Source organism: Labrus bergylta, chromosome 19 (assembly GCF_963930695.1).
Source record: "Labrus bergylta chromosome 19, fLabBer1.1, whole genome shotgun sequence".
NCBI lineage: Eukaryota > Metazoa > Chordata > Actinopteri > Labriformes > Labridae > Labrus > Labrus bergylta.
The window spans coordinates 6,894,073-6,920,262 of NC_089213.1; the positions used below are offsets into that span (position 1 = coordinate 6,894,073).

The window sequence follows — 26,190 nt, forward strand, 5'->3', positions numbered from 1 at the left end:
GACAGACGACCAGACACATTGTCTGCATTATCCTATTTATTTATGTTCACCATGTTTAAGTCGACTCTCTTCTCTCGATGTGTGAAACCTCTGTTCACTTCCTCTCAGCACCTGTGCTCTGAACTCTGGTCACTTCCTGTCACCACCTGTGTGTCTGATCAGACAAGCTGTCCGTTAGCATTAAATGGTGTTGATTCTTCCTCTCTAGATCCTCGCTTGGGTTGCACTTAATCTCTGATGTTTGTCACTTTGGTTAAAAGCGTCTGATAAATGAGTAGTAAACTGCTACTAATGTAAATAAAAAGGTCCTGAAATAGAAATGAATTCAAGGGCAATAAGTCACAGAAACAAAACTACGCTGAGGAGAAAGGTCATGGTGTTACAGACAGTAACACATATCAAATACCGGTACATAAAAAAAACAAAGCATGCAAAACATCAAGCAGCATCTGTCCATCCCAAATGTTTCGAACTTCACTGAATCATTTCCCACAGTGCCGATCTCTATGACGACCTGATCTGGTTCCTGATCACCAAATCTGAAGGTTATCCGTTAGAGCTCAAAAGACAGAATACTTGTGTTGTCTGAGGTGATAAATGTGGTTTATGGGTCGTGTTTTGTCAGAGGGAGAGTGTGATCACAGTCTGCTGTGCTGAGTGCGTGTTTCAGTGTGAAGCTGACAGATGTTAAAGCGTCCGGTGGGATCCTCCTCCGAGACTCTCTCACCATCTGCTCCTCTGATCAGCACGTTAATAAAACACAGCACACCGTTCTGTTACATCAGCAGGTCAAAGGTTTAACGCTCCCTCTGTGTGTGTGTGTGTGTGTGTGTGTGCCAGAAACACGCCAAAGGTCAGGAGCTGTTCATGAAGGTGTGTGACCACCTCAACCTGCTGGAGAAGGATTACTACGGTCTGGCCATCTGGGAGACGCCCACCATGAAGGTCAGCTGGCTCTAAACTAAGAGTCAGATCAGTAACATATCGTTATTTTTTACACATTCAAATAATAATTCTTTATTCTCTCAGATCTGGATGGACCTGGCCAAAGAGATCCGCAGGCAGGTACAAGGTGAGCCGAGCGTTATCTTTAAATGCTTCCGTCCGGTTTTTTGCAAAATATGTTTATTAGTTATCTAATGAAACCCTGTTTTGTCTTTCTCCAGGTGCCAACTATAATTTCACCTTCAATGTGAAGTTTTATCCTCCCGACCCGGCCCAGCTCTCTGAGGACATCACAAGGTAATAAACAATATTTGATCTTTTTATCTTAATTTATTTTGTCTAAAAGTCGCTCTAAGCAGTTTGAGTGACGCTCATATGACATAACTCTATCATGCATGTATGAGGAGTACACATAACAGAATAAAAAATGTGCTCTTCATTATAAAACAGAAGTTAATACACTCTCCTTCTACTTCTGATGACTTCGCCTGTCAGGGTTGCTGTGTGTTGAGCAGCTGAGATTGGACCCACATGCAGACTAAAGAACCCTTAAAGGAGATCTAAACTGCAGATCCATATTTAAACACAGACAAATAATGTTAGGATGTTGATGTCCAGACTAAACACAACATACACAGTTGTTGGGTTAATACCTGGACGTGGTTTCTTCCCAGAGACTTGGCCAGAACCTGACATCAACTAAACAAAGAAGATAAAAACCTGAATCATACTTCTACTTCAGATGTACGCTGTAGGTTTGAGTAGCCTTGTAACCACACGTCACCACGATGTGATTCAAAGCCCTGTGATTGGACCGCATTTCCTACATGTAAAACATTTCCAGTATCGCTGCCGTTTTCAAAATGTAGCAGGAGGAAGAACGCCACAAGCTGACATAATCATCTGCTGCTCAATATTTCACCTCGTCTGAGCCCTAAATACTAAAATATGACATCACTAAACGTGATATCCCACCATCCCTCATGTGATCGGTGTGTACTGTATGTTGTATCTACAGGTATTACCTGTGTCTCCAGCTGAGAAAGGACATCCTGCAGGGCCGTCTCCCCTGCTCCTTCGTCACTCTGGCCCTGCTGGGATCCTACGCCTTGCAGTCAGAGCTTGGGGAACACGATCCCGAGGTGCATGGCAGCGAGTACGCTAAAGAGCTGAAGATGGCCCAGGGTCAGACGAAGGAGCTGGAGGACAAGATGATGGAGCTGCACCAGACGTACAGGTGAGAGCAGCATCTGCAGGAGTGTTAAATAATCATGTGATAAGAGTTTAGGATTAGGGTGGGTGGGTTTATGTCTGGAAGAAAGGACAGACGAGCACAACTGAACACCCTCTCCTTTTTATTTATTATCTGTTCCAACACTAAATCTTAACCGGACTGTGCAGCACTCTATAATAAATCAACTGTACAACTGTCTGTTAAAGGAGAAATATGTAACTCTGACCCCTAGTGTTTAAAATGGGAACTGCATCCAAATTCTAAACTTTGGAGAGAGCTGTCTCCCCCCGCCCCCTCCTCTCAAGAGTCGATTCTCACGCAGGAGCCTGGAAAACCTTTCTGCGTTCTAACCTCGCTCCATTTTTCAAAAGCATCTCCAATGTTGATCCTAGTTTGAGCACGTTTCTGCTCGTGGAGCTTATTAGAAACATGCAGAGGCTTTTTAGGTCGGAGACAATCACTTCACAACTGGACAACCAGTTCCCTTGCCCTCTTCCACCACTGCAACACCTGTTGGTTTGACCTGATAACTGGTCTCATATCTGGCAAACCGAGGGGTGTCCAAAACGGCCGTGTTGGGGTGTCTTAAAAGCGCCGACCTTCTCTGGTCCAAACAAATCCAGAGCATTCAGGATCAGAATCTAAAGTTAGAAGGAGGACATACTGGCTGCTGCATTGTTGTTAAAGAAGCCAGCACTTCAACATAACATGTTTCCTTAATGTCTGATCATATAGTAAGGTCACTTTATCATTTCAGTCACTACACATCTTACTGATTGATTCTTTAAAATGACCTTATACTATTTATTTTAAAAATGTTCCTGCTGAAGCTTTATTTAAACATTTGTGGCATTTATATTTGAATCACATCACAACTAATTTCTCAGCATGTTATCTTTCTTGGGTTTCCACATACCTTTTGGACATATAGCTTTAGTTCTGATTTACTTGTAGTGCACGTATTGATAAAGTTTGGGTTTTTGTGTCAGGGCAATGAGTCCGGCTCAGGCGGACATGATGTTTCTGGAGAATGCCAAGAAGCTGTCCATGTACGGAGTCGACCTGCACCAGGCCAAGGTGAGAACAGCGGTCAAAAATCATCCTCTTTTTCATGAAGACATTAGAACACTCTGACTGTGGGTAGAAGTGTGATGCAGCCTTCAGTCCAACCATAACTGGCGTAAAACAGAATACAAAACACACACTGTGTGTGTTTGCAGCTGTTTGTTTTCTTGAAACATCCCGGCAGCGTGCAGATCAGAACAACAGCACGACATGTGACCGTCAGCTTTTACAGCAGAAATCAGGTCAATCTGTTTGCATCAGAGCTGGATTTAATCTCATATAGAGAGGGACCTTTATGTGCCTACACTGCCCCCCTGTGGAGGTTGGTGAGCATTACAAGGAGAGTAAACTAGAGTGCGCACATCCAGGCACAATGCATACAGGAGCAGGACAAGAAATGTACTTACTGCAGAAAAAAAGAGAACAGCCTGCACACTTATCAGATACCAAAGGCAAGTGTATGTAGACAGGGCAACGTTTCCATCTTCAAGATCAAGGCTTGAGGAAGATCTTGAAGATGTGACCTATGACCTTCTGGCACTTCCAGACTCCTTCTCGACTGTTCCTCCATCTTCCTCCTGTAGCTGCATTTCCCCTCCCTGATCTTCCTCCTCAGCTATCTCTGCACAGTCTTCATCTATGGATGGATGGATAGATAGATATGTACTGTATTACTTACATGTACAGGAGGAAAGAGGTTGTAGTAGCATTACTACACTCCTACCGCCCACTATACTCTGATCCAACCTTCACAACATGGCCCTATGTCTCTAGCTAGACTCTTAAAACACTTAATACTTACAGACAGAGGGAGTTTTTTAAGGTACAGGAGCCTGGATGTGCCAATCCAAAGAGGAAATGCGATCAAACTTCTCTATGGTAAACTGGTACTGTTATTCTGTACATGTGGTCCTCACATGCTGTGAACCGTCCTCTGCGTCTCAGGATCTGGACGGCGTGGACATCATGCTGGGCGTCTGCTCCAGCGGTCTGATGGTCTACAAAGACAAGCTGAGGATCAATCGTTTCCCCTGGCCCAAAGTCCTCAAGGTGTCCTACAAACGCAGCAGCTTCTTCATCAAGATCCGACCGTCTGAGGTACGACATTTTTAAATCGACAAATATTCATTCACAATTTTTGATAATCCCCGTAGTTTTATCCTGCCTTGTACTCACATCCTCCTCGCTTCCTGTCTGATCGGGAAATAAACGATCTAACATAAAAAAACATGCAGTAAAAAACGGAGCAGTGTCGATCATACAGTGGGCGTTGTCAAATGACTGTTGTCATAGAGACAGGACGGACATGCAGCCCTTTTATTCTCGGTGCACAAACGCTGCATGCAAGCGAAAGCACAGCTAGCGCGTTTCTGCCTGGAAAAAACTTGTTTTTCAGCAGGTTTGTGTTTGTCGTTCGAACAGGTGGAACAGTATGAGAGCGCCATCGGCTTCAAACTGCCGAACTACAAGGCCGCCAAGAAGCTGTGGAAAGTGTGTGTGGAGCATCACACCTTCTTCAGGTACCGTGATGTTTGTCAGGTCTGTGCGGCAGAGTTTGTTTTCTGTCAGTCAGATTAGAAGGTCAGTATTTGTGTCTGTGTGTGTGTGCAGACTGACGTCCACAGAGATGGCCACCACTCCCAGGAAGTTCCTGGCGTTGGGCTCCAAGTTTCGTTACAGCGGTCGGACTCAGGCTCAGACCAGACAGGCGAGCTCTCTGATCGACAGACCGGCTCCTCTGTTCCAGCGCACCTCCAGCAAGAGGAACTCCCGCAGCCTGGATGGAGGTACACTATTCCTCTTTGCGTGTTTAGGTTTTTGTTTTCACACGCCTCCACCTGAGTGTTTGTGTCACTAGTCTGGAATTTACATATTCATGCGAGTACACTTTAAAACAGCCTATCAGCATGCAGATTCTCCTCATGTCCTGAGGATGCTTCAGCTTAGGTCAAACCAAACTCCATTCCAAAACTGGCATGTTTTCTCATAGTCATGCAGAGAGATCTGACAAATCCTATATTTAAACTTTATACTGTTTATCATCATTAAATCACAGTACATATCTGTGTGTTTTGGGTTCACAGCGCTGTGGTTAGACAGATTTCGGCGGAGGTTCGTCTTGTTAGTTACAGTGAAACTGTTGCTCAGTGGAGACAGATGGACAGGAGCTCCACAGCTGAAACTGAACGCAGGTAGTTGGTGTCAATGAGAGAAATCCAGCTGCTGATCCGAGCTGAAAGGTCGTCACACTTGGACCTGGTCAGCCTCACGTAGCTAGAAGCATCAGGAGAGTTCATCATAGAGAAGGAGGGGAGATTTACCCAGCTGTGAGAGAGTACACATAATGTGTTGATAACTGGTCTCATATCTGGCAAACCGAGGGGCGTCCAAAACAGATTTATTTAAACACATACATTTGGTCTTTATTCTAAACACACTGAGTATTATGACATACATTTCATTCTTGTTTTATTGATTTTTATTCATTGGTCATATTTATTTTATCATGCACAAAATTGAGAGTAAAAAACAAACAAGTATATATTCATTTTCAGGTGATGCTTTATTTATGTTTGACCGAGAAATATGCAAATGCAGAGTGAAGCTTGAAGGTCTCGGTTTTTTTGCCTCCTGCTGTGGATGATGCTGGGCTAATCCAGACAAGGAAAGCCAATGTTTGCCATGTCTGGGTATGTCTTCTCAGTAGGCGGAGGATTTGGGAGCAGATCCTCCTGAGACATTGGCTTTAGAAGCTTGGGAAGAATTTCCTGATCTGATAACAGACCTCTTCTTTTCAAACATGAGGACTTTGCCTCATGAATGTTTACAGTTTGGAGGCATGGATGATCTGTTTCAGTGGGGTCATCAAGAGAAGGAAACCCAATATTCTTCATATTTGGGTACTTCTTCTCATCGGACCCCATGTCCAGTACGATGGCAGCAAGTGAAGCTTGTGGATCCTCCTGTAGCATTAGCTTGCAGACTTTTCGAGGGATTTCATAATCTGCAAAAGGAAACCCTCTTCTCTTTAGAGATGTCTCATGGAGGTCCACCAAAAACCCAATGTTTTTTACATCTGGGTGTTCTCTCTCATCCAGCACGTCAGCTGTAGGTGGAGGACTCTGAGGCAGAGGAATGTCCGCCAGATCCCCTAGTGGCATCAGTTCATGGTCTTCATTTTCTAACGCCGGAAACAGGCACGGCAGATTAAAGTCCTCAATCAGAAGTTCATCTGTTTCATAGAGATCTGGAGCAGAAGATGAAGGACTTGGAGGCCTGTCCCTAAGAGTCAGGGACAACAAATCCTTCACTATGTCATCCAAGGCCAGAAACCCAGTCATGTTCTTCTTTGTGGTTTCGATATCCAGCTCATCAGGAAGAGGACTTGGAGGAAGAGGAATCCCCTGAGCCCTCCTGTAAAGATACTCGGACATAAAATCCTCAAGTTGGTCATTCAGAGAGGGGAACTCAAGACATGTTACATCAGGGAACATGTTCTCCCTGGCATAAGCAATTTCCTTCTCGTCTTCACTGGGCAGAGGGATCTCTGCTAGCACACTGAGAAGCATCAGACCAGGACTGTCTTCTTGTAGAGCTGGAAAAATGCAAGGCACAGCTGAGTGCATGCTCAAAAAAGTGTCTCTTGCATCGCCAACTTCTTCCCCCACAGGCTGAGCCCCGGCAGACATCTGTGCGCCCTGCTCCTCAGTCGTTGGAGATGGCAGATTTGATGGCCAGACAACCTCTGAAGGGCTGAGATCCAGCTGAGGTTCAGGGGTCTCTGGCAGTGGCCCCTCCTCAGGTAGGAAGTACATGAGTTGGAAATACTTCATTGGTGCAGCTGTCAGTTCGGCTGCCTTTTGAAGGCTTCGCTTCAAAATGTTGTCCAACAGTAGAACCATGTTGGCTTCAGGACCGACAGATGTTTTAATGCAGCTCTCTTGAGTTGAATTATCTGGGTATTGTCAAATGATCGATGCTAACTATATTTCTCTCAAGTGCTCTCAAAGGTATTCTCAGGGGTAATGATCTTCAGATGGGAGATCGAGGCTTACTAACTGTGTGTCAGAACGCTCTGTTGTCACAATGCCCGGTTCTGGAACCCCAAACACTTTGGTGGAATGTTTTTCTTTAAACCAAAACTTTATTCAACATTCACATTCAATCCATCACTAGAACATAATAATGCTCTGTAATCATAACTCTGCATGTTTTATTGTGTAAATCAAGTTACATTAAGTACAAGATACACATGGCACAAGATATACGTGGCGGCTTCAGCAAGATTAAAGCCAGTCCACTAACGCTACCTTTACAACACCAAACCTGTGTGACCACAAGTGTAGTAGGGCTGCTTGATTATGGTCATCATTTCTTTTTAAAGATGTTTTGTTGGGCTTTTTATGCCTTTATTGGAGAGATAGTAAAGTGGATAGAGTCAGAAATCTGGGGGGGAAAGTGGGGATTGGCATGCGGGAAAGGAGCCACAGGTCGGATTCTAACCCGGGGCCATCTGCTTAGAGGACCACAGCCTCCGTATATGGGAGGAACGCACAAACCACTAGGCTCCCGGCATCGCCAATCCTAATTCTTTTGATTGCTATTGAGTTAAGGTATTATTAAAGACGATTTCTTCACTGGTTTTATAACAACTGCGTCACATGCATTCATCAAACTTAAACACTCTGAACACTTTGAAACACAATCAATATGTGAGAATAAATTAAATAAAAATATACCAATAATAAATAAATAAAGCTTTAAGAAAAAGCTAAAGACCCAGCTCTTTCATGAATATCTACGACCTTTATGATGACGATGGTTTTGTTTGACAACGACGATTGTTAAGATGGTTCCTATACTGATTAGAGCTCTCAAGAACAGCTGTCAATCTTGTGCTCTGCCTCTGGTCACTTCCTGTCAGCACCTGTGTGTCTGATCAGACTTGAAGCTGATCGTTTGCACTTCCTGACGTTGTTTCCTCTTCTTGATCCTTGCTTGTGTTGTTCTTAGTCTCTGATGTACGTCACTTTGGATAAAAGCGTTTATCCAAAAACGTAGAATTGTAAATACATGCAAATAAACAAACTGTTTTTGAGTGGTGATGGACCAACAAACACTTTGAAACATTTACCACACGACAAAACCTTTGGACAAAACGAGCAACACGGCATGCAGCACGTTTATCGTTTAATCTTGATCTTGTTTATTCATGATCTTTGGAAGAAAAAAATCACAATTTAAATTGAAACTTGAATTGCTCAGGGCTATACTGTAGTATTATAATTATATTATTATTATTAATAGGTATTATATTAAAACTGTTCTAGAGCAGCATTAAGTTAAAGTGAGAGTGAGGAAACAGAAACTTTGCAGTGTCTGATTGAAACTTATAAACTTTTATATATTTTTAAAGTACTTTATGAAGTATTCAGTTATTTCCAACTTAATAGGATCCCCCCCCCACCCCCAGGACCCAGCATGAATAAACTTTATTATGAAACTAAATCTAATGAGAGCATCAGACAGAAACGATCAGGCAGAAGATGCTTTAAAAGGAGTTGAACATGTAAAATCTGAATTTATTGGTTTTAATCTTTAAATAACATTAAAGTTTGTATGAGAAGTTTCCACTCAATCTTCAGACACATGCAGAGTTTTTCTGTGTGCTTCTGTTCTGTGTGTCTTCTCTTCTTGTGTTTGATAAATGACTCCATTGTCTCCTCAGCCATGGCGTCCACCCCCGACAATAAGTCCACTCGTCCGGTCAGCGCTCCTGTGATGTCACCAGTGTCTCCCGGGGAGGCGACCCCATCCCCGCTGCTCAGCGCCCTGCGCCGCTCCGACCACCGTGACGGCTCCGCCCTCAGAGGACCCCGCTGTGCAATCAGGAAGTCGGCCAAGAAGGCGGAGAGTCAGCCGACTGAGCACAGCAAGAGCCAGAGTCCGCGACCAGAGAACACTCCAGACATCAAGGTACACATCTCCATCTTTACGTCGGTGCACGCGCTCTTTTATCGGGTCGGTGTTGAACATGAAAAGTCGATGACGCTCCTTTTATCAGATATCAAAGAACTGATTGTAGTTGAAGGACATGACCTCATTGGAGTGTCAGGACTAATGGATCAGAAGTTTAAAGATATAAAGTCTGATGAAATGTTTCACATGCAACAAGTGACATCATGAAAAGTCTGATTATTTCATGATCTTTGTCAAGACTAATTATCCTCCTTTTCTGCAGGGAAAAGCTACTAATCAATCAACATGTTGTTCAATCTGCTTTGTTCCTTCAGTTTCAAAATGTTGAAAGATTGTTTAGTTTTTAAAAGACTTTTGTTCATGAGAAGTGTCATCAGGGCAAACAGTGGACCAAAGGGACATTCATACTTGTTCAGCTAATGAAAACAGAATCGTTTCATTTGAGGTTCAGTTCTGGTTCAATGACGCGTGTGTGTGTGTGTTCCTGGTTTATATCTTGATGTCTGTGTGTGAGTTTGAGAGTGTGTGGGTGTGTGTGGTTGTGTGTGTGTGTGGTTGTTCCTGGGCCCGTATCCACATACATTCTGAGAATATTTTCAGAGAGCACCTAACTTCCTAGCATTATAACCCAATGCTAGAATATCCTAGCATTAAGGCCTTGCTTGGTTGTGATGTAGGAACACGTTCAAAGCCGCTCTGAACGAGGACGGGACAGAAACTTTAATCTCAGCAAGGAGGCGGAGTTTACGCCGTCTGTGCTCCTTTTGTTGTGTGCCATTCCTTCCTTACTAGTTAGTCATTTTGATACTAATGTGAGGCTGTGAAAGAGCTAGAACTGTTCGTGTGATCGCCTATCTTTGCATCTTTCCACCATTTTCTCCTCAGCTTGAGAAACTCAAAGCCCTCCTCACTACTCTGACCAGTTAGGAACCTGAGGAGCTCTCTGAAAGGCGCTATCTGCCTTTCATAATGTTCATCTTTACCTCGATGAAGTCTTAACCTTTGAGGGAAATTTATAAAACGTGACGATTCTCAGAATTGTACTTAGGAAGCTTTGTGAATACTGCCCCTGATTTATATCTTGGTGTCTAAGAGTGTGTGAATTTCTGTGTGTGTGTGTGTGTGGTTGTTCCTGGTTAAAACTTTGGTGACGTGTAAGTCTGTGTGTGCCATCAGACCGTGGCGAGGAGAGAGCGAAGGCACTCGCCCTCTGTGACCACGGCCAACGGGGAGAGAGAGAGAAAGAGCCAGGTTTGTTTGTGATGCATGTTCAGACTGGAAACAGACAGCCGCATGTTTCTTTTAAGGGAAATATTGAACTGGATGTGGAGGTTTAATAGAAGTAAATAATCATGTGTTTTTGCAGGTTTGATTGAGATGTTGAAGTTGTATATTCAAACAGATATCAGGGGAAGAGTAACGCATGTGTTTTTATTTCACTGTGTTCTAAACGGCTTGTTGCACACTGAGCTGTAACATGCAGTAACTGTGTCTCTCCTCTGCTGGGGTCCGGGGGGGGGGCGCAGCACTCTCCTCAGGACAAAACAAAGATGGAGGTGATACGAGTGAGGAAGGTTAGCATGCTCTGAGCTCGTCTCACATCCTCATCCCTGCATCGGTCACACATGAAGACGCCTGATTTTTATCTCTGTTGTCTCACATTCTCCATCACAGAGACACAAGGGGGCGCTATAACCTCTGGATTCTTTTATGATTTCTGGCTGTCTGTTATTCTGTGATGGGCTTGAACGCATCATGTCAGCTGCACATCAACTTGTTACTCGAGCATTAAGACATCGATCGGTTCTGATCTCAGCTGACGAGTCACAAAGTCAAATCCACCTTATGACCTCAATCACTGACCTTACAAACCATGTCCTTTACCGTCTTTAACTTTTGGATCCCGAGAAAGCTCCTTCTTCTGTGGTTAAGTTTAAGTCGTAACTTTCGACTGAAATGAACTCCCTCATTTTCTTTTAAAATAGAAGCAGGTTTTTATCCAAACAGGAAGTAAATTGACTAAGCTTAAGATGTTTTTTTAAAATGCAAAATAATGAAAATATGAATGAATGAATAATGAAAATAATAATTCAAATTAATAATCTGTCTGCAGATTTCTCAACAGGATGTAGTAATTATTCATCAGATAATCTTTCTTTACAGTCGCGACGGTCAAATTGAAACCATGATTGAAAAAGTTTAAACTTCTGTAGTGACAGCAGAATACGGTTTCTCCTCCTGCACACGCCTCTGCACCGCTGCAGCTTCTGCATGAACAGCATGAAACTCAGCTCACAGCACTGAGTGTGTGTCTGCCTCTCCTCTCACTCACACACACACACACACACGCAGCACTGTAATGTGTGTGTGTGTGCACCTGTCACCTGCTGAGGCACACACTGAGACCTGTAACCCACAGCTCCACAGCTTTTTATTTTCTTCTGATCCATGCCACCGCCTCGGTCAGCGCTGCTTGCGGACTTCATTACAAATCAAATATTAAAAATGTTTGAGTGAATTATTTCCAACCAGGTGTTCCCTTTTTTCTACAGAAAAGAGCAAAGAAACTTGAGGGGGAAACGATTTATATCAGACATAGCAATTTAATGTTGGAGGTTTGTATATGCTCGTCTTCAGTTTTCTGCTCTGGCTGTTGGTCGTCTCGTTCTTCTCTCTCTGCATGAATGTTTCTTTCTTTTTGCTTTTTGCTTTGACGTCTCTGTTTCTCTTCATCTCTCGCATTGTTTCCAGCTGAACCCTAACGGCTTGGCATGCACTATTTTCCTCTCTGACACTCATGCAAGTAGCTTCACTAACTTTTCATTGTCTCTTATCTTTTCATAACTTCATTGACTTCATTGAGATATGACTGGGAAAGCTTTATTTGAACACAAGTCTGAGAAATGAGCTCTGGTGTCTTTGAGTGGACTTATATAACTGTTTTTTTTCTTCAGTGCCGAGGTCAACTCATAAACTACAACATATTTTTATCCTACAGTATATTGAAAATGTTCTCTATGTCTAAAAGCTCCTGTGAGGAGTTTTTAAGTGGTTAAGAATCAGATCTAAAATAATAGTGATGCCCCTTTGTGACTAGATGGACTATTTCCACCACTGTATGTTATTTCTCAGCTGACACCCAGTGGCAGAGCTGAGAGGATTGACAGCAGCTGAAAAAGCCTAAAGATTCCCAATGAGGGATACATTTTACTGTAAAAGAAAAGAGGATTTTTTATTTAAAGGTCACATATTAAAAGTTTAAATAAATCTCAGAGCTCCCCAAAACATGCGTGTGAAGTTTCTTGAAATCCACTCTGATCCTGTATTTGATCATGTCTATAAACCCCTCTGTTTCAGCCCTGCTCAGAACAGGCTGTTTCTGTGTCTGTACCTTTAATTGTAAACGAGCTGTGTCTGACCACGCCCCCTCTCTGGAAGGGCTTGGGTGTACTTGGGCTTTCTCGCTCCATGTCATATTGTTTACAGTGAGAAGGCAGACTCAGAGGGCAGAACAAACACCTAGCCGTAGGAGTGTCACCCACCTGGAGGAGGGGTTACTGCCCTTTGTGATGTCATGAAGGGAAAATCTCCAAACGGCCTGTTTGAGCACACATTTTCAGAAAAGTGGAGCAGGTTAAAAGAGGGGAGAGGATGGACTTTTCTCATCACTGGAGGGTTTGTAGACAGACTAGAGACACTTATTAGTGTTAGAGGAACATGGTGAAGTGTGTTTTACATAATATGTGACCTTTAATAAAATAAAATGAAACAACATAAATTATGTTGACCGGTACAACACCAAAAGAACACAACAACATTTGGGAATAAAAAGCAGGTGTTAGTTAAAATATAATAAAAGACTGTACTGGAAATAAACTGTTGTGAATCAAACCATAAACATGGCGACGTGATGCATACAGTTAAAAGTCAAAGTGTTGTCAGACTTTAACAGCACTCACAGCGAACTACTTTAAAGTAACCAGCTGTTGCATTTAGCACAGTTTCAGTGTCTTCATAGCTGGAGCAGCCATCTTTAATCCACATATGTCCACCATTCTTAAGTCATCTGCAGCGAGAAATATGTCAACAGGGAGAAAATGAAGCAGTAAAATAACATCTTTGTTCTTTCCCAGTCATGTCTGTCTCAATCACGTCTCTCACACATTGTGCACAGTACTGTTGTTTCTCTCTGGTCTCCATGGTTACTGAGGACTTCCTGTTTATTTTCATTTGAATAATTCCAACACATGGATGTAACCCCCTGTGATTGGTAGTGTTTTCTTTGACTCTGACCTTCTGTTTAACACTCACATTAACCCCATTATGTGATTCCAGTGAAGAGAGGGAGGCATGTTACATTACTAAACTCATGCTGCTGAATTTCCCCTTTAAGGCTGCGATAATATTTTACTCTTCATGACCCCTCATGGTGATAAACACACCGAGGATTTTTGGCAATCTGTCCAACTTTACAGTTTAGTCTCGTGTTTTTTAACAGCCAAACATCCTCTTGGTTAAATCTCAGTCTGCTAACAATGTGACATGTCATCCTCTACTTCCTGTGTTTGCGTCTCTGATTCAGCCCCCTGCCTTGTATTCAGCCTGCAGATCACCTTTAATATAGACATTAATACATGCAGTACTTGTCGGCCATGATTTAATTTCCCCCCCATGTGCAGTTTTTCCCTTCTGGAGTTTAAACATTTAGCAATATTAACCATTAACTCCATTAGGAGAGATGGGTTGGTAAAACCATTAAGTCAAGTTTTCATTGGTTTGTCTAGCGTGGAAAAATGAGCTTCTTCTGGAAATGTTTGGCCCATAGCTTAGCTTTCATCTGCGTCTAACATAAGGACTCCATACTAAAATAATTACTTTTCAGCTGTTTGATTTCAAAGGAAGGCGTAAAAGGTGGTTATAATTCAATGAGGAAAAATTCAAGTCTACTCTGAGGGCATGATTCACTAAAAGACTGCACAGCTTTTGGGCTCGCTAAACCTGCGCAAATGAGTCAAAGAGACAAAATCACAAAACACACCCAAAGGGTTAAACCAGCCATTTTGTAGTAATTTGGTGGGGGAAATGTCCCCTTTTTATGCAAATCAGCTTCACTGCAAAAAGTGTCTAATTAGGGAAACATCAATGTGAATGAAGAACAGGCTGTCTGAACATTTACGGCTCCACCTATATCAATTCAATTCAAAAGACTTTATTTGTCCCCGGGGGGGCAATTCAAAAAAAATATTATACAAATTAAACATAGTTTCCTAAAAGAGTTTGTAGCTTTAAGGTCCTGAACACAGCAGAGGAATAAATGTGCCTCACAAAGTTTATTGATGAATACATTTGGAGCTCACATCTTTTTTTCCTGCCTACACTGTCTTTGTGCTGCACGGAAACCCCCATGAGGTTTCAGACTTGACTCACTTTCATTGGTCTGGATCAGTCAGAAACACAAAGCAGTGAGCTTGTGCCTTAGTGCCACCTATCAGGAGTCATCATCAGTACATCAGCAGCTTTATTTTCTGTTATCAGCGTGCACGAGACGGGAGATTAAAAAATGGCTGTTAACTTAAAATCTCAATGAAACATAAAGAACAAATAACAAGTGAGTTCAGGCTGATTTCCAATGTGTTGGAATGATATTAATGACCTCAGAATAACAGAGAAAACACGCAGGCTCAATACAAGTGCACACTTTATAAACATTCATTTTAGTATATTCTATATTCTTTTCCCTTTTAGTTTCTTGTCTTGTCCCTCTGTCCCTTCTGTCCACCTGGTCTGACTGTTACCTTCCTGTTGAAGGACCTGGATAAGACCCAGACTGAGATCATGCGTCACCACACGAGCATCAGCGAGCTGAAGAGGAGCTTCATGGAGTCGGTACCCGAGCCTCGGCCCAGCGAGTGGGACAAACGTCTCTCCACTAACTCACCTTTCCGCACAGCGAGCATCAACGGCCAGCTGCAGCCAGCGGTGAGTTCCAACACGCTGAAGCAGATATTCTTTAGAAGAGATAGTCTCATTCACAGAGTCACATCATCCACATAGAAACGAAGTGTGTTGTATTTGTTTTGCTATGTAGCTATGCCAACAGCTTTCCCCTGCTCCCAGGCTTGTGCTCAGCTCAGCTAATCACATCCCTCCTCTTTCTTTAAACTGGAAACGTGGAAACAGAAGAGATGTCATTTTGCTCACGTGACTCTCAGTAAAACAGACTGTTCCTTTAAACAGGGGCGTGTCCAAAACGGTGGCATTGGCCCCCCTTGAAATCTAATTGGTCACCACAAAATCCTGAACTATAAATGGCTATTTTCACAGGTGTCAGAATCAACTATTCAGGCTGTGTGTAGCTTTCTTTACATATCAGTGGATGTAGCAGATTAACGCTTGGAGACTGTTCCCAAAAAGTGACCTGAAGCATTTTAAGCGGTATTTTTATGACTTGTTCATCTCAATGATAGCTGCTGGGACAAAGCAAATTTTGGTATCTCTTGATTTTACAGGAAGTGTTAAGTTGAGATCAAACAAACTTCTCCTGATATTACGATTAAATGGAGCAAAATAAAATGTAGGGATTTTTGTCCGTTTAGGGTTTCTATAAAAAAGTAGAAAAATTAGGTACTTATGTGCACATCACGTAGGTGCAGGGCCGTGCAATATCATCAAACTGAGGAAGAAGATAGGGCCGCACTTTGCTTAAATGTCACAAAAAGCTTCGACCAGAGGTCAGGTGATCATTTTTTGTGGTCGAAACGTTGTGAGGTAATTTGAGCAAAGTGTGCGGGACTATCTTCTTCTTTAGTCTGCTGTAAAAAAGTAACCAATAAAAAAAAGAAAGATATTATTCATAATACTTTATAGACTTAAACTGTTAATAATATTATGCATCTACCAGGTCATTTTAGTTGACCCTGTCTTGTATGGTTAGTGATCAGGTTTTACCCTTTCACCTGTAATGTTCATATCTCAAATTTGGAGAAATACTTTGGGTAAAGACACATATTTGTAACGCTTTTATCTAAAAAGAATTTGTCCAGTATAGCTTATGATATTGAGCAGTACGCTGATCGTCCACTGGGTGGTGCTGTTGGCTTTCTCCATTTCATTTCACTGCTTCAGCATGACTGTAGCTGCAGTCACAGAGGGGCTTGACGCTTCAGGATGTTTTTTCATGTTTGCTGATGTGAGGAGGAATGTGTGTGTGTGTGTGTGTGTGTGTGTGTGTGTGTGTGTGTGTGTGTGTGTGTGTGTGTGTGTGTGTGTGTGTGTGTGTGTGTGCGCGCACGTGCAGGGGAGGAGGTCCACTGTTGTACCTGCATATAAACTAGTTGGTGGCGTTTCTGAGGTAAAGGTATTTTCTCGTCTGGAGCTCTTTGACACAGGCTGCAGCAGGTTTAACACTGACCAGTTTCTTTATAAAGAAAGAGAATGGCACCTGGAGGCTGTGGCCGTGTTCGATCAATAACAAGCAGCTCTCACCAGACTGTGCTCGGCTGCAAGCTCAAGGGTTCAGTATGCTTCAAACCAGCTAATTCATTAACAAAAAAACGTTGCTTAAACATGTCTATAAAGGCTCAGGTGTACGTGCATCCTCATGAGACACCTGCAGACTTTGATGTGTCGAGGTTGTCACCCTAGCGAGGGGAAAAGATGTGCCTGTCAGCTGCCTTTTTGGAGCCCGGACTTTTGCTTTTTTTGCCAGCAGCATTTAGTTTTCTGAAGCCAGATGTGACCATATTAGGACGAGAGGGTGGAAAGAAAAAAAAGAGGAAAGCAAAGAAAAGGTTCATTAAGCATCGTCTTTCCTGCAGAAGGAGATTCTGTTTTGCCGTGAAAAGTGAGAAGAGTCGCTTAGTGAGCTAGAGAAACACAGAAGACGTCTGCTCAACTGCCAACATGTCCTTAGGGATAGCGAGAGGCAGGTGATTGACGTGTACTGGGTAACTAAAGAAGCTGTTTTCTCACTTTACTGCCGGCTGTTTTTCTGTGAGGCGAAAATCCTGTCTCCCACACTTGGGCCACCACAAATAAATGAATGTATGACATCACTGAAGAAGATAACAAGCCAGCTATGGTGACCACACACAGATAGCTGTGCAAACATGTAAATCTTTTTTTTTTTAATTAAGTGTAAAAATGGGAGCTCAGACTTGTTGGATGGTCTGTTTGTACCATTAAGTTCAGTGACTGAATTAGCTGAAGGGACACCTAACAGACAGCTAGCAGCTCCTACTTGTCACTCAAAGAGGCCACACCCCTAATTATGCATAAATCTACACATTGATAGAATTAAAATAAGTGATTTGCATATAAAACAGGCTGTACGTATATGTTTATTTTTTGCTGTAAATTTGGACATTTTAACATGGGGCTCTATGGGGATTGACTCACGTTTGGAGACAGCCTCAAGTGGACACTCAAGGAACTGCATTTTTTTTCTTTTTTACATTTACTGTTAACGTTCAGGAGTTCAGTGTGGTATATGGCGATTTAGATTCTGCATACTCTCTCATCTCTTATCAGTTGTCCAATCACTTTTAGAGGTGGGCGTTGCTGATCATATAGGGGGAGGGGTTTCAGCACTGTTTCGTGATCTTACAATCACTTACCGGTACTTTGAAGCATACTGGCACCTTTATAGGCTGGATCCCACCCCCTTTAACCCCGCCCCCTCTTACCCCTGCCTTCACTCTACGATTGGCTGCCGCAGCTTTGACATCCTGCTTGATCTGCCAATCAATCGCATGGCTGGGTTAATCCTGATGATGCATGACTCTTTTGCCTGGTGTGATGAGTGAAAGACTGAAAAAGGAAAACAAGCTAAAGACTAATGATTCGTAGCCAGAGGACTGACCTCCCCCCTCCTTCCCCTTCTTCATCTGTCTCACCCTCCTCCCCCCTTGTATCCGTCCCCCTCTGGATGTCTTTATGTGCCTTTCTTTGTCTTAAATCTCTGCCCCTTCAGTCTTTGTCTCCTTTCCATTCCCCTTCAAACTCTGGGCTTGTTTCCCGAGCAGCTCCCTCCTCCCTCCCCTCTCCCACCCTCACCCTCCACCCTCCAGTCCCACATGTTCAGAAAATGACGCTGAAGGTCACAGAGGATGTCAGTACTCCGACCTGCCCCTGTTTCCCTGTGGCTCTCGGCTCCCCCCCACCCTAAACTTTAAAGACACAGTTTCTCAATCAGACGTGAAATCCTGCACTGGAATCATATTTTCCCTTTTTTTATACTCAATAATCCAGTCGTAGTGTCACTTTTTTGCTGAGAGCCTGAGGCACAATTCTAGCAATTTCATATTATTGCTGAATGCTATAAAATTATGATGACACATAGTATGAAAAAAAATAGAAATAGTGTGTGTTGCATCACCTTCCTGCAGGTCCCTGAGCAGAGTCTTACAGGCTGAACACATATCCTGCCTAGTGTGCAATAAAACATCCCCATCACCTTTATTTAGCGCAGAATTATCACAAATACGGTTTCATGGCAAGCTCCTCTACAAAGTGTCTGTCATCAGAGATGCCAGTACTACACTGTAATACTACCATTATAAAGCAGTGCAGATTACACAGGCAGGTTCTGCCAAATCTTCTGCTGTGTCTTCCTTCCTGTTGGCATTTTGAGGACTTTGCACTGCCAAATAGTTTGCACTAGCTAGCGTTTTAGCTGCCAGAGATTGCCTTTCCTATTCCCCCATGGAGCAAAGATTTATTAATCCTCAGAGCACTCCTCTTCCCTCCCTCCCTCCCTCCTTCCTTTCTTTAGACCACTTCACTGTCCCGACCTGCCATCTTTGTAGGAACAACAGAGTCAGCATAACTCCGCTACAGTCACACCTTTATAAAACCTTCATTTCAATATTTAATGCACATTTTATATCATTTAAATTTGTAGCCAATAATACATCTGTCATGGTTCTGTTGTTCTCTACTCGTAGCAGGAACCAATCATGGTCACAATAACTACAGTATCTGTGTCCACCGCAGCTTTACCTGTCTGCACTACCTGTACGCTGCAGATGTTTCATGCACACACATAGATCTTACCACTACATTATTTACATTATGTGTTACCTGTCAGCAATAAAAAAAATAATTAAGGGTTAAAAACTTTAAAGTAAAGTAGTATCTCTGCTAAGCTGCTTTCGCTAGCTGCAGGCACATCTGATTTTCTTTATTGGAGCCTTCTGGTTCAACTGGTCCAATTAATTCAAGCTAAACCCAGTAAGTCAGTGCTAAAATGAAGCATCTAGGCTATCAAAGCCTCAAGTCTCTTTGGGGACTCCTGGATTTTGTAGTTTTTCTCCAGTGGCTTGCTCAAGTTATGAGTTAGGAGAATTGCCTATAGCCTACATGTACAACTCAAATAAGTGTATTTAAAATGTTCTTGCACACCCGCTCATGCTAAATCCCCTGCTGCACCTTGCCTCCAACTCCCCCATCCTCCATGTCCTAACCCCTTGTCCCTCCCCCCAACCTCCTGTCAGTTATCCCACCTGTGTGTTCATTGTTATCTGTCTCTCTTGGTCTGCTGCTGCTGCTGAGCACAGCGAGGGAGGCAGTCACTGTTTGGACACAAGGTAAGAGCTTGTAGTTTGTCCCCAGCACACGGGGGGCCGCGGCTCTACAGACAGGACTGCCTGCTGGAGGAAGAAGAGGATGAGGATGAGGAGGACAGTGATGTTGAATGGGTTGATGAGGGTGAGGAGGAAGAGGAAGAAGAGGAAGAACAAGCTCACGGTCACAGTCTGAAGGTGGCTATAAACGTGCCCGACCAGGGGATGAGTTTGGTTAACCCATGTGAGCTGAATCCAGCCCGGATCAAGGCGTCCCGGATGTCCTTCTTCCTGACGGGGCTGCTGGTGATGGCTCTCACCATGCTGTGGCTGGCTTTCATTTAGAGGACAAATAAACAGGAAGGTTCCTGAACATTAAATCTTGAAAGGTGACCACAACCATCCACAGACTTCCTTATCCAGTGCTGTTTGTACCTTTTCCTTTGAAGTCATTGTTGCTGCCGCTCCTCTCTTCGAGGCACCTCAGTCCAGCCTAAAATGACTCAAAGACATTTACCTCAGCCTGGTAACTGTTGCTACGTCTGTCAAGGTTTTAACGACAATAATCCACCGTAATCACACAGCAGCCATTTTTCTCTGACACCAGGCTCAGGGTGGGAAGCTCAAACGCTGTCGTTATGTATAACTGTGTTCCAGGTTTGAAAATGCTATAAACACAAGGATCTGACTTTTGACTAACATTTGAGTGCTTTTGGATTGATCAGCAGTTGAAAGAGGATAGATAGTGAAAAAAAATCCATGGGTACATTAAGTATTTTCTAAGTGGTTTCTTAGCGCTGTTGACTACATTTCCAGTACCAGTTCTGAAGGAACGCCCTGAATTGCATGTTTAATTTAAAAAACAGGTTTATTATAAACTGATTTAGGACCTGTCTGTTATTCAGCCCCAGCGCAGGTTAATGTTGGACCAATATCAGCAGACAATCAGGCCGAGCGTACATTAGGAATCCATCCATGGAGACGAGAAATTACTCAGGAAAGCATCTCTGCAATTTTATAAAAAAAATTCCGCTAATGTTAGTGAACTAATGTTGATTCTGACTTCATTTACAGTTTAAGAACTGGTCCGTGGTTGGGCCAACAAAAAAAAGTTGATACAGGATTCACGTGATGTTCGGACCATAAACCAACAATGTCAGAGTAAAGCCGCATTCTCATTCCTGAAAATATCCAGATCATTTCAGGAGGACTGCTCTAGAGATTCTCCTAACCCGAGTGTTCACATATGCTCCTCACAGCGGAGAATATGCCTGTCAGACAGGAGGGGGGGCGGGGGTCTCCTCAGGCAAGACATGATGTAAAAAAGCGATGCAGAAGAGGCGGATGTAATTACTGAGTCGGCCATACGAGTCTATAATTAGAACATTTGCCTTTATATCAATGCTATGTGTAGTTCAGCGGAATCACAACAAGCGGAGAAGAACATACTGACGAACAGAAAACAGATTAATGAACATCTTGCACTAGTCACAGGATATAAATGTCACTCTCCCCTCCGATTGGCTCAAGGTGAAGTCTCCAGATAATATACCGCAGCTCACTCGGACTTGCTGCGGAATAAATACTAGCTGTCTGGCCGGAGAAATACGGATAAAGTCATAGTGAAAAATGTGGCTGTTTGCATTCACACATACGGCTCCTCCTGGAAATATCAGGATTTTCAGGAGTTTTTGTGCAATGTGACGATGTCTTGGAGTCTTCCAGAGGATAAAGTTGACATGAGCAGCATTTGCTTTACAGACAGTAATTAAAGGTAAAGTTCATAGTGAGCTGTTGCTGCCTGGGTTGATGAGAAAGACGATTTTCGATATGCAGGACAACAGTTACATAAAAAATGTGATTTGGATTTAACTCAGTCTGGAAAGGTTTCCATGGGCCAGAACAGAAATAACATTGTTTAAACCCATAAAAAAAAATCAAATCAACTCACTACTGAACTGTGAAGTGAATCAGCTGAGCTGTGGATTCATCGGACAACAAGATCCAGTGTGCAGTTGGATGAATAAAATTATATCTGATATAAATATGTGATACCTTTTAGAACCAATCAGCCCAATACTGTCCTTCAAAGGCCTTAAATGAAACTGTTGCACTTCTTAAGGCACCGTGTACTTGTTTACATGACTTCACTGCTGGTTTGTTGCATGATTGTTGACGGCTTTAGTGGTCTGTCAGTTACATTATGCAACTTTTCTCCGACTGAGCTTTTTTTAAAATGCTGCCCAAAGGTCTGTGACTCATGTTGGAGCCGCTGCAGCGAAGGATCGGACTGTTCAGTTCTTTTAATGAAATTATCCCATATCCTGTTTCAGAGACAGGAGATCTGAACAGACGCCAACCTGGTGATCCTTGGCGTGCTCGTTTGTGCTGTCAAACTGGCAGTGCTGACCTTTTGAAGAGAACAAAGAGTCCAAAAAGAGAGAGCCCACTTTATAAGCAGTCAACACATCCACTTTTCATTAACCTTTAATATAAACAGCTTCATGAAAGACGCTCTGTCTAAGCAGTACACACAGCTGTGAACGCTGCATTCTTTGCATTATTCACCAAATAAGACCAAATGTGTTCCCAAAACCTACTTCCTGTAAAACTTTTAAAAAAAAGGCCCATCCCAATTGAAGGCCCCGCCCCTTTTACTAGCCGGGCACGTTTTGACAGATAAAGGTCTCAGTTAGAGGCCGTGATGCATTTAGTGTTAAAAAAGTTTGCAGATCAAATATAAGGAGAAAAAGCAGCAAGACACAAAAGATAAAGATGAACTTGTCCTGGTGCTGGCTTTAAGGCGCACTCACACCAGGCAAAGTTGTCTCGTCCCGTACCGTACTTAAGTGCGATTACCCCCCCCCCCCCCCCCCCATTCCCCCGCTTGCCTGCACTCACACTGCTCCAGGACTTACAGGGCTTGAGCACAGTGTCCTCTTCTACATAATGTCCTCATTCAACTTATACATGGCTTTATATGATCATGAAGCGTGCTCAGTTTACAAGACAGAAAGACTTGAGGCAAAAAAAAAAAGGAACGGGCTGTCGGGTCCGCATCTGCACATTGGAGAACAACACAGAGAACATGAGAGCTACTTATCGACTTTGTGGCTTATTTTGAGTCATGTTAGTCAGATACGGACAGAAGACTCCAGAAAATTTCTAGATCATAGAAGGCTGTCCACGTTGTGTACCCGTGCTTGTGCATGATCTGTACCGTGCTGAAGCACACCTTTCAAGCTTGCCAGGGCCGAGGAAGTGTACCAAGCTTCAGCACGGTATGGAGCACTCACACTCGTCAAACAAACTGGACTTTAAGGGTGAAGTGTGCTTGGGCATGGTACGGGTGGCCTAGTGTGAGTGCGTCCTTAGAGATGGAAATAAATGTGGACATTATGGAACAAAGGTTTTTTTCCTCTCTTATGCTAAATGCTAACGCTATAACAGCGGCTTTAAACAGTTACTATGTGACTCACCATTTGAAGGCTCTTGGACGATTCTATGAATGTTGTCACCGCGGTGTAGACACAGCTCAGAGCCTTTACACCAATGACAGGAGATGATGACCATCTGGGTGTTGATGAACTCTGGGAGAGTATAATGTTTACCCCTTGATATTTGGCTGGGACTGAACTGGAGCATTACTTTTACAACACTGCTATTGAACACCATATATATCTATAAAAAAACAACAACAACTTGTGCATGCTGAATCTTTGTGTCCTGCTGGTTTAATGTCATGGATCCTTGTGTAATTCTCTTTCTGTAGGCCTGAACTTTTCACTGTGATCTTAGAGCAACCTTTACGTTGTTAAAACATCAACTGATGGACTTTCTGTCTTCCAGCCGTCGGATTTCTCTCTCTGTATGTTTAAACTTTTACAGTGTTCATTGAAAGCTGCAGTAAGGTGTGTTATAGGTCGTATAAAATAATAAATGCATCGAATCACATGTGTTCATTTGACTATATATATAAATATTCTTGTCAAAATGAAAGGTGGAGTTCTGTTTGCATGAATTTGATGGTAGATGCTTTGGTCCACCGTCAGGAAAAGAAGATGCAACGTGTTTGATGTTTAAAGTCAATCAATCAATTAATCAATTTTTATTTGTATAGCATCAACTCAAAACAAGTGTTATCTCAAGACACTTTACAAAAAGCAGGTAAAAGACCTTACTCATTGTTATGTTACAAAAAGCAGGTAAAAGACCTTACTTATTGCTATATTACAAAGATCCGGCCTGTCCATCATGAGCACTTTAGCAAAGCAGCAAAAGTTACATTGGTAAGAAAAAACTGCCTTATTAAAAGGCAGAAATCTTCAGGCCGGATCCCCGGCTCAGGACGAAACAGCCTTCACAGGCCTCGACTGGGTATGTTGCACACAAAGTGGGGAACCAGGCACTCCAAGCATGAACCATGTAACAATGATGAAGGAAATACTGAAAGATCTTTACTAAAACATTCAAAAGCCAACATGTTAATGATGTCATTGAGGTCTTCAAAAAATACAAGCTCTGTGCGTGACCTGATGAAGACCTCAGTGGTTGTAACATGTTGGCTTTTTCATGAGGTTGTGTTTCTTATTGCTCGGGTCATTGTCTATTCTAACCTGCAACGCTGATGTAGCTCTCTTCTATGTGGGATATGGTTAGCCAAGCCTTGAGAAGGGATGGACATCTGTTGGTCAGTGTGTTAGTTCTGTGCATGCAGACTGCTGCAGACCTGTGAGCTCCAACGACATCATCTAAACGTTATTGTGCTTAAGTCTGACTGGAGGTTACATTGATTCTCTGTTTTCTATGCACTGCAAAAACTCAAATTGAAGCAGTTCTATTTTTCCCAGTAGATAAATCGTAAACCTCATTGTGTAGAGTGAAGTAGTGCTGAGCGGAGAAATGTTTTATATATTTATGTTTTTGAACAGCCAAACCAAATTCACCTGAAAAACTCTGATACACAAACATGTGAAGCCTTGAGTCTGATTTATACTTCTGTGTCGTATCTACATCGCAGCACACACTGCAGGTTCTCGTAGCCCTGTATCAACAGAGACCTGATGTGCACCTCCTCCAAAAGCAATTTATGCATCAAAACAATGAAGACCAGAAGCCCTGTGATTAGTCCTCTGGTTGGTGTTGTGTGTCCTCTGGTGTGGTTACATCAGTGGTTGCAGACGGCAAACCAATCCGTCAATTCTACATACCGCCATCCGAAATGATCAGACGTGCATTACCTCGTCCATGACTTCAAGGTCTAGTCCACACGTACATTAAGCGTGTATTTTTTCAAACAGAGGTTTTCCTCCGTCTCAAAAATGAATCCTGTCCACACACGCTGAGTTCTCAAAAACATCTTCGTCTACATGAAAACGCAAAACGGCTATCATGAGAACGCCAAGTCAACAACGATGTCCTTGACATGCTAACATTTTCTCGCTATTCCTCTACAACGATCATTTCATTTACAAAGTTGTCCATTCAGGTGACATCGCACTAATCTTATGAAAACAAAAGTGACAGCGTCGCACAATGATGTGAAACGGAGGAGAAACCGGCGCTCAGCGTGGCGTTACAAGAACAAAACAATTTTTCCCCCGTCTCTACAGAAAAACCTTAAACAGAGTTTCTGAACATCTTCACCCTGGAAGGAGTTTTACAAATGGTGCGTTTTCAGTGACCTAAAACGCCGTTTAAGTGGGTATGAAAAACCTATTTTCAAAAAGACCCGCCTATGTGTGGCCTACTGTAAGTAACGCAAAGAATTCCCCCGTCTTCTTCTTGAGCTGATTCAGCCGTACATTCCTCCTCTGACGTCTCCTCTCTTTTCTTCTGTACAATAACTGCGGCAAAGTCAACGAACTGCTCGATATTTACGATCTGAACGATCCTGTTCACAAACAGGCAGAGAATGTTGCGGTACAGGTGATGTAACCTCCTCGTGTTTGTATGTGAAATACTGCAGAGCTACGCAGACAGACGGAGTAGTTACAGCGTAGATTTGACGCAGAAGTGTAAATCAGGCTTTAACTTCAGCGTCTGAGTGGTGTGAGTGGTTTGATGACAGCTGACATGTGAGCGATGTTATGCATTGATACGTCCCTCAGAGAGTCGGTAGCTGACTGTTTGATCTGATCCCTGCAGTCTCCTGTCCTAAAGACGCAGAAAATCACCATCTCAGACGTCACCAACTCTCTGAGAGAGAGCGTCATCTACAAGGACGTCCCCTTAGTTCACACCGAGACCAAGACCATCACGTACGAGTCGGCACAGGTGAGGGGACTTCTGGGAACTGCATGTGGATAAACATGACATGTAACATATTGTGTTTCACTTTTACCTGCAGGCTTTGATTCAACTCAGGTAAGAGGTCTGAAGAGCTCGACCTTGCATGCAATATGA

The 26,190-nt window shown here is 42.9% G+C and overlaps 1 protein-coding gene across 11 annotated transcripts in view; it reads left to right on the forward strand.

Annotated features, from left to right (window-relative positions):
* Nucleotides 1-26,190, forward strand: part of epb41a (erythrocyte membrane protein band 4.1a) — a 48,802-nt gene that overhangs the window by 11,496 nt on the left and 11,116 nt on the right. For 2 of the 11 annotated variants that reach the window (XM_065947969.1, XM_065947970.1), the window contains exons 4-17: nt 841-945; nt 1,030-1,072; nt 1,167-1,242; nt 1,964-2,182; nt 3,169-3,256; nt 4,190-4,342; nt 4,667-4,764; nt 4,856-5,031; nt 8,973-9,220; nt 10,400-10,474; nt 10,750-10,797; nt 11,776-11,838; nt 15,032-15,202; nt 25,933-26,061. In XM_065947969.1, coding sequence (XP_065804041.1) covers nt 841-945; nt 1,030-1,072; nt 1,167-1,242; nt 1,964-2,182; nt 3,169-3,256; nt 4,190-4,342; nt 4,667-4,764; nt 4,856-5,031; nt 8,973-9,220; nt 10,400-10,474; nt 10,750-10,797; nt 11,776-11,838; nt 15,032-15,202; nt 25,933-26,061 — 1,692 coding nt within the window. The other 9 variants (XM_065947971.1, XM_065947974.1, XM_065947980.1 and 6 more) reach the window with 9 other exon arrangements.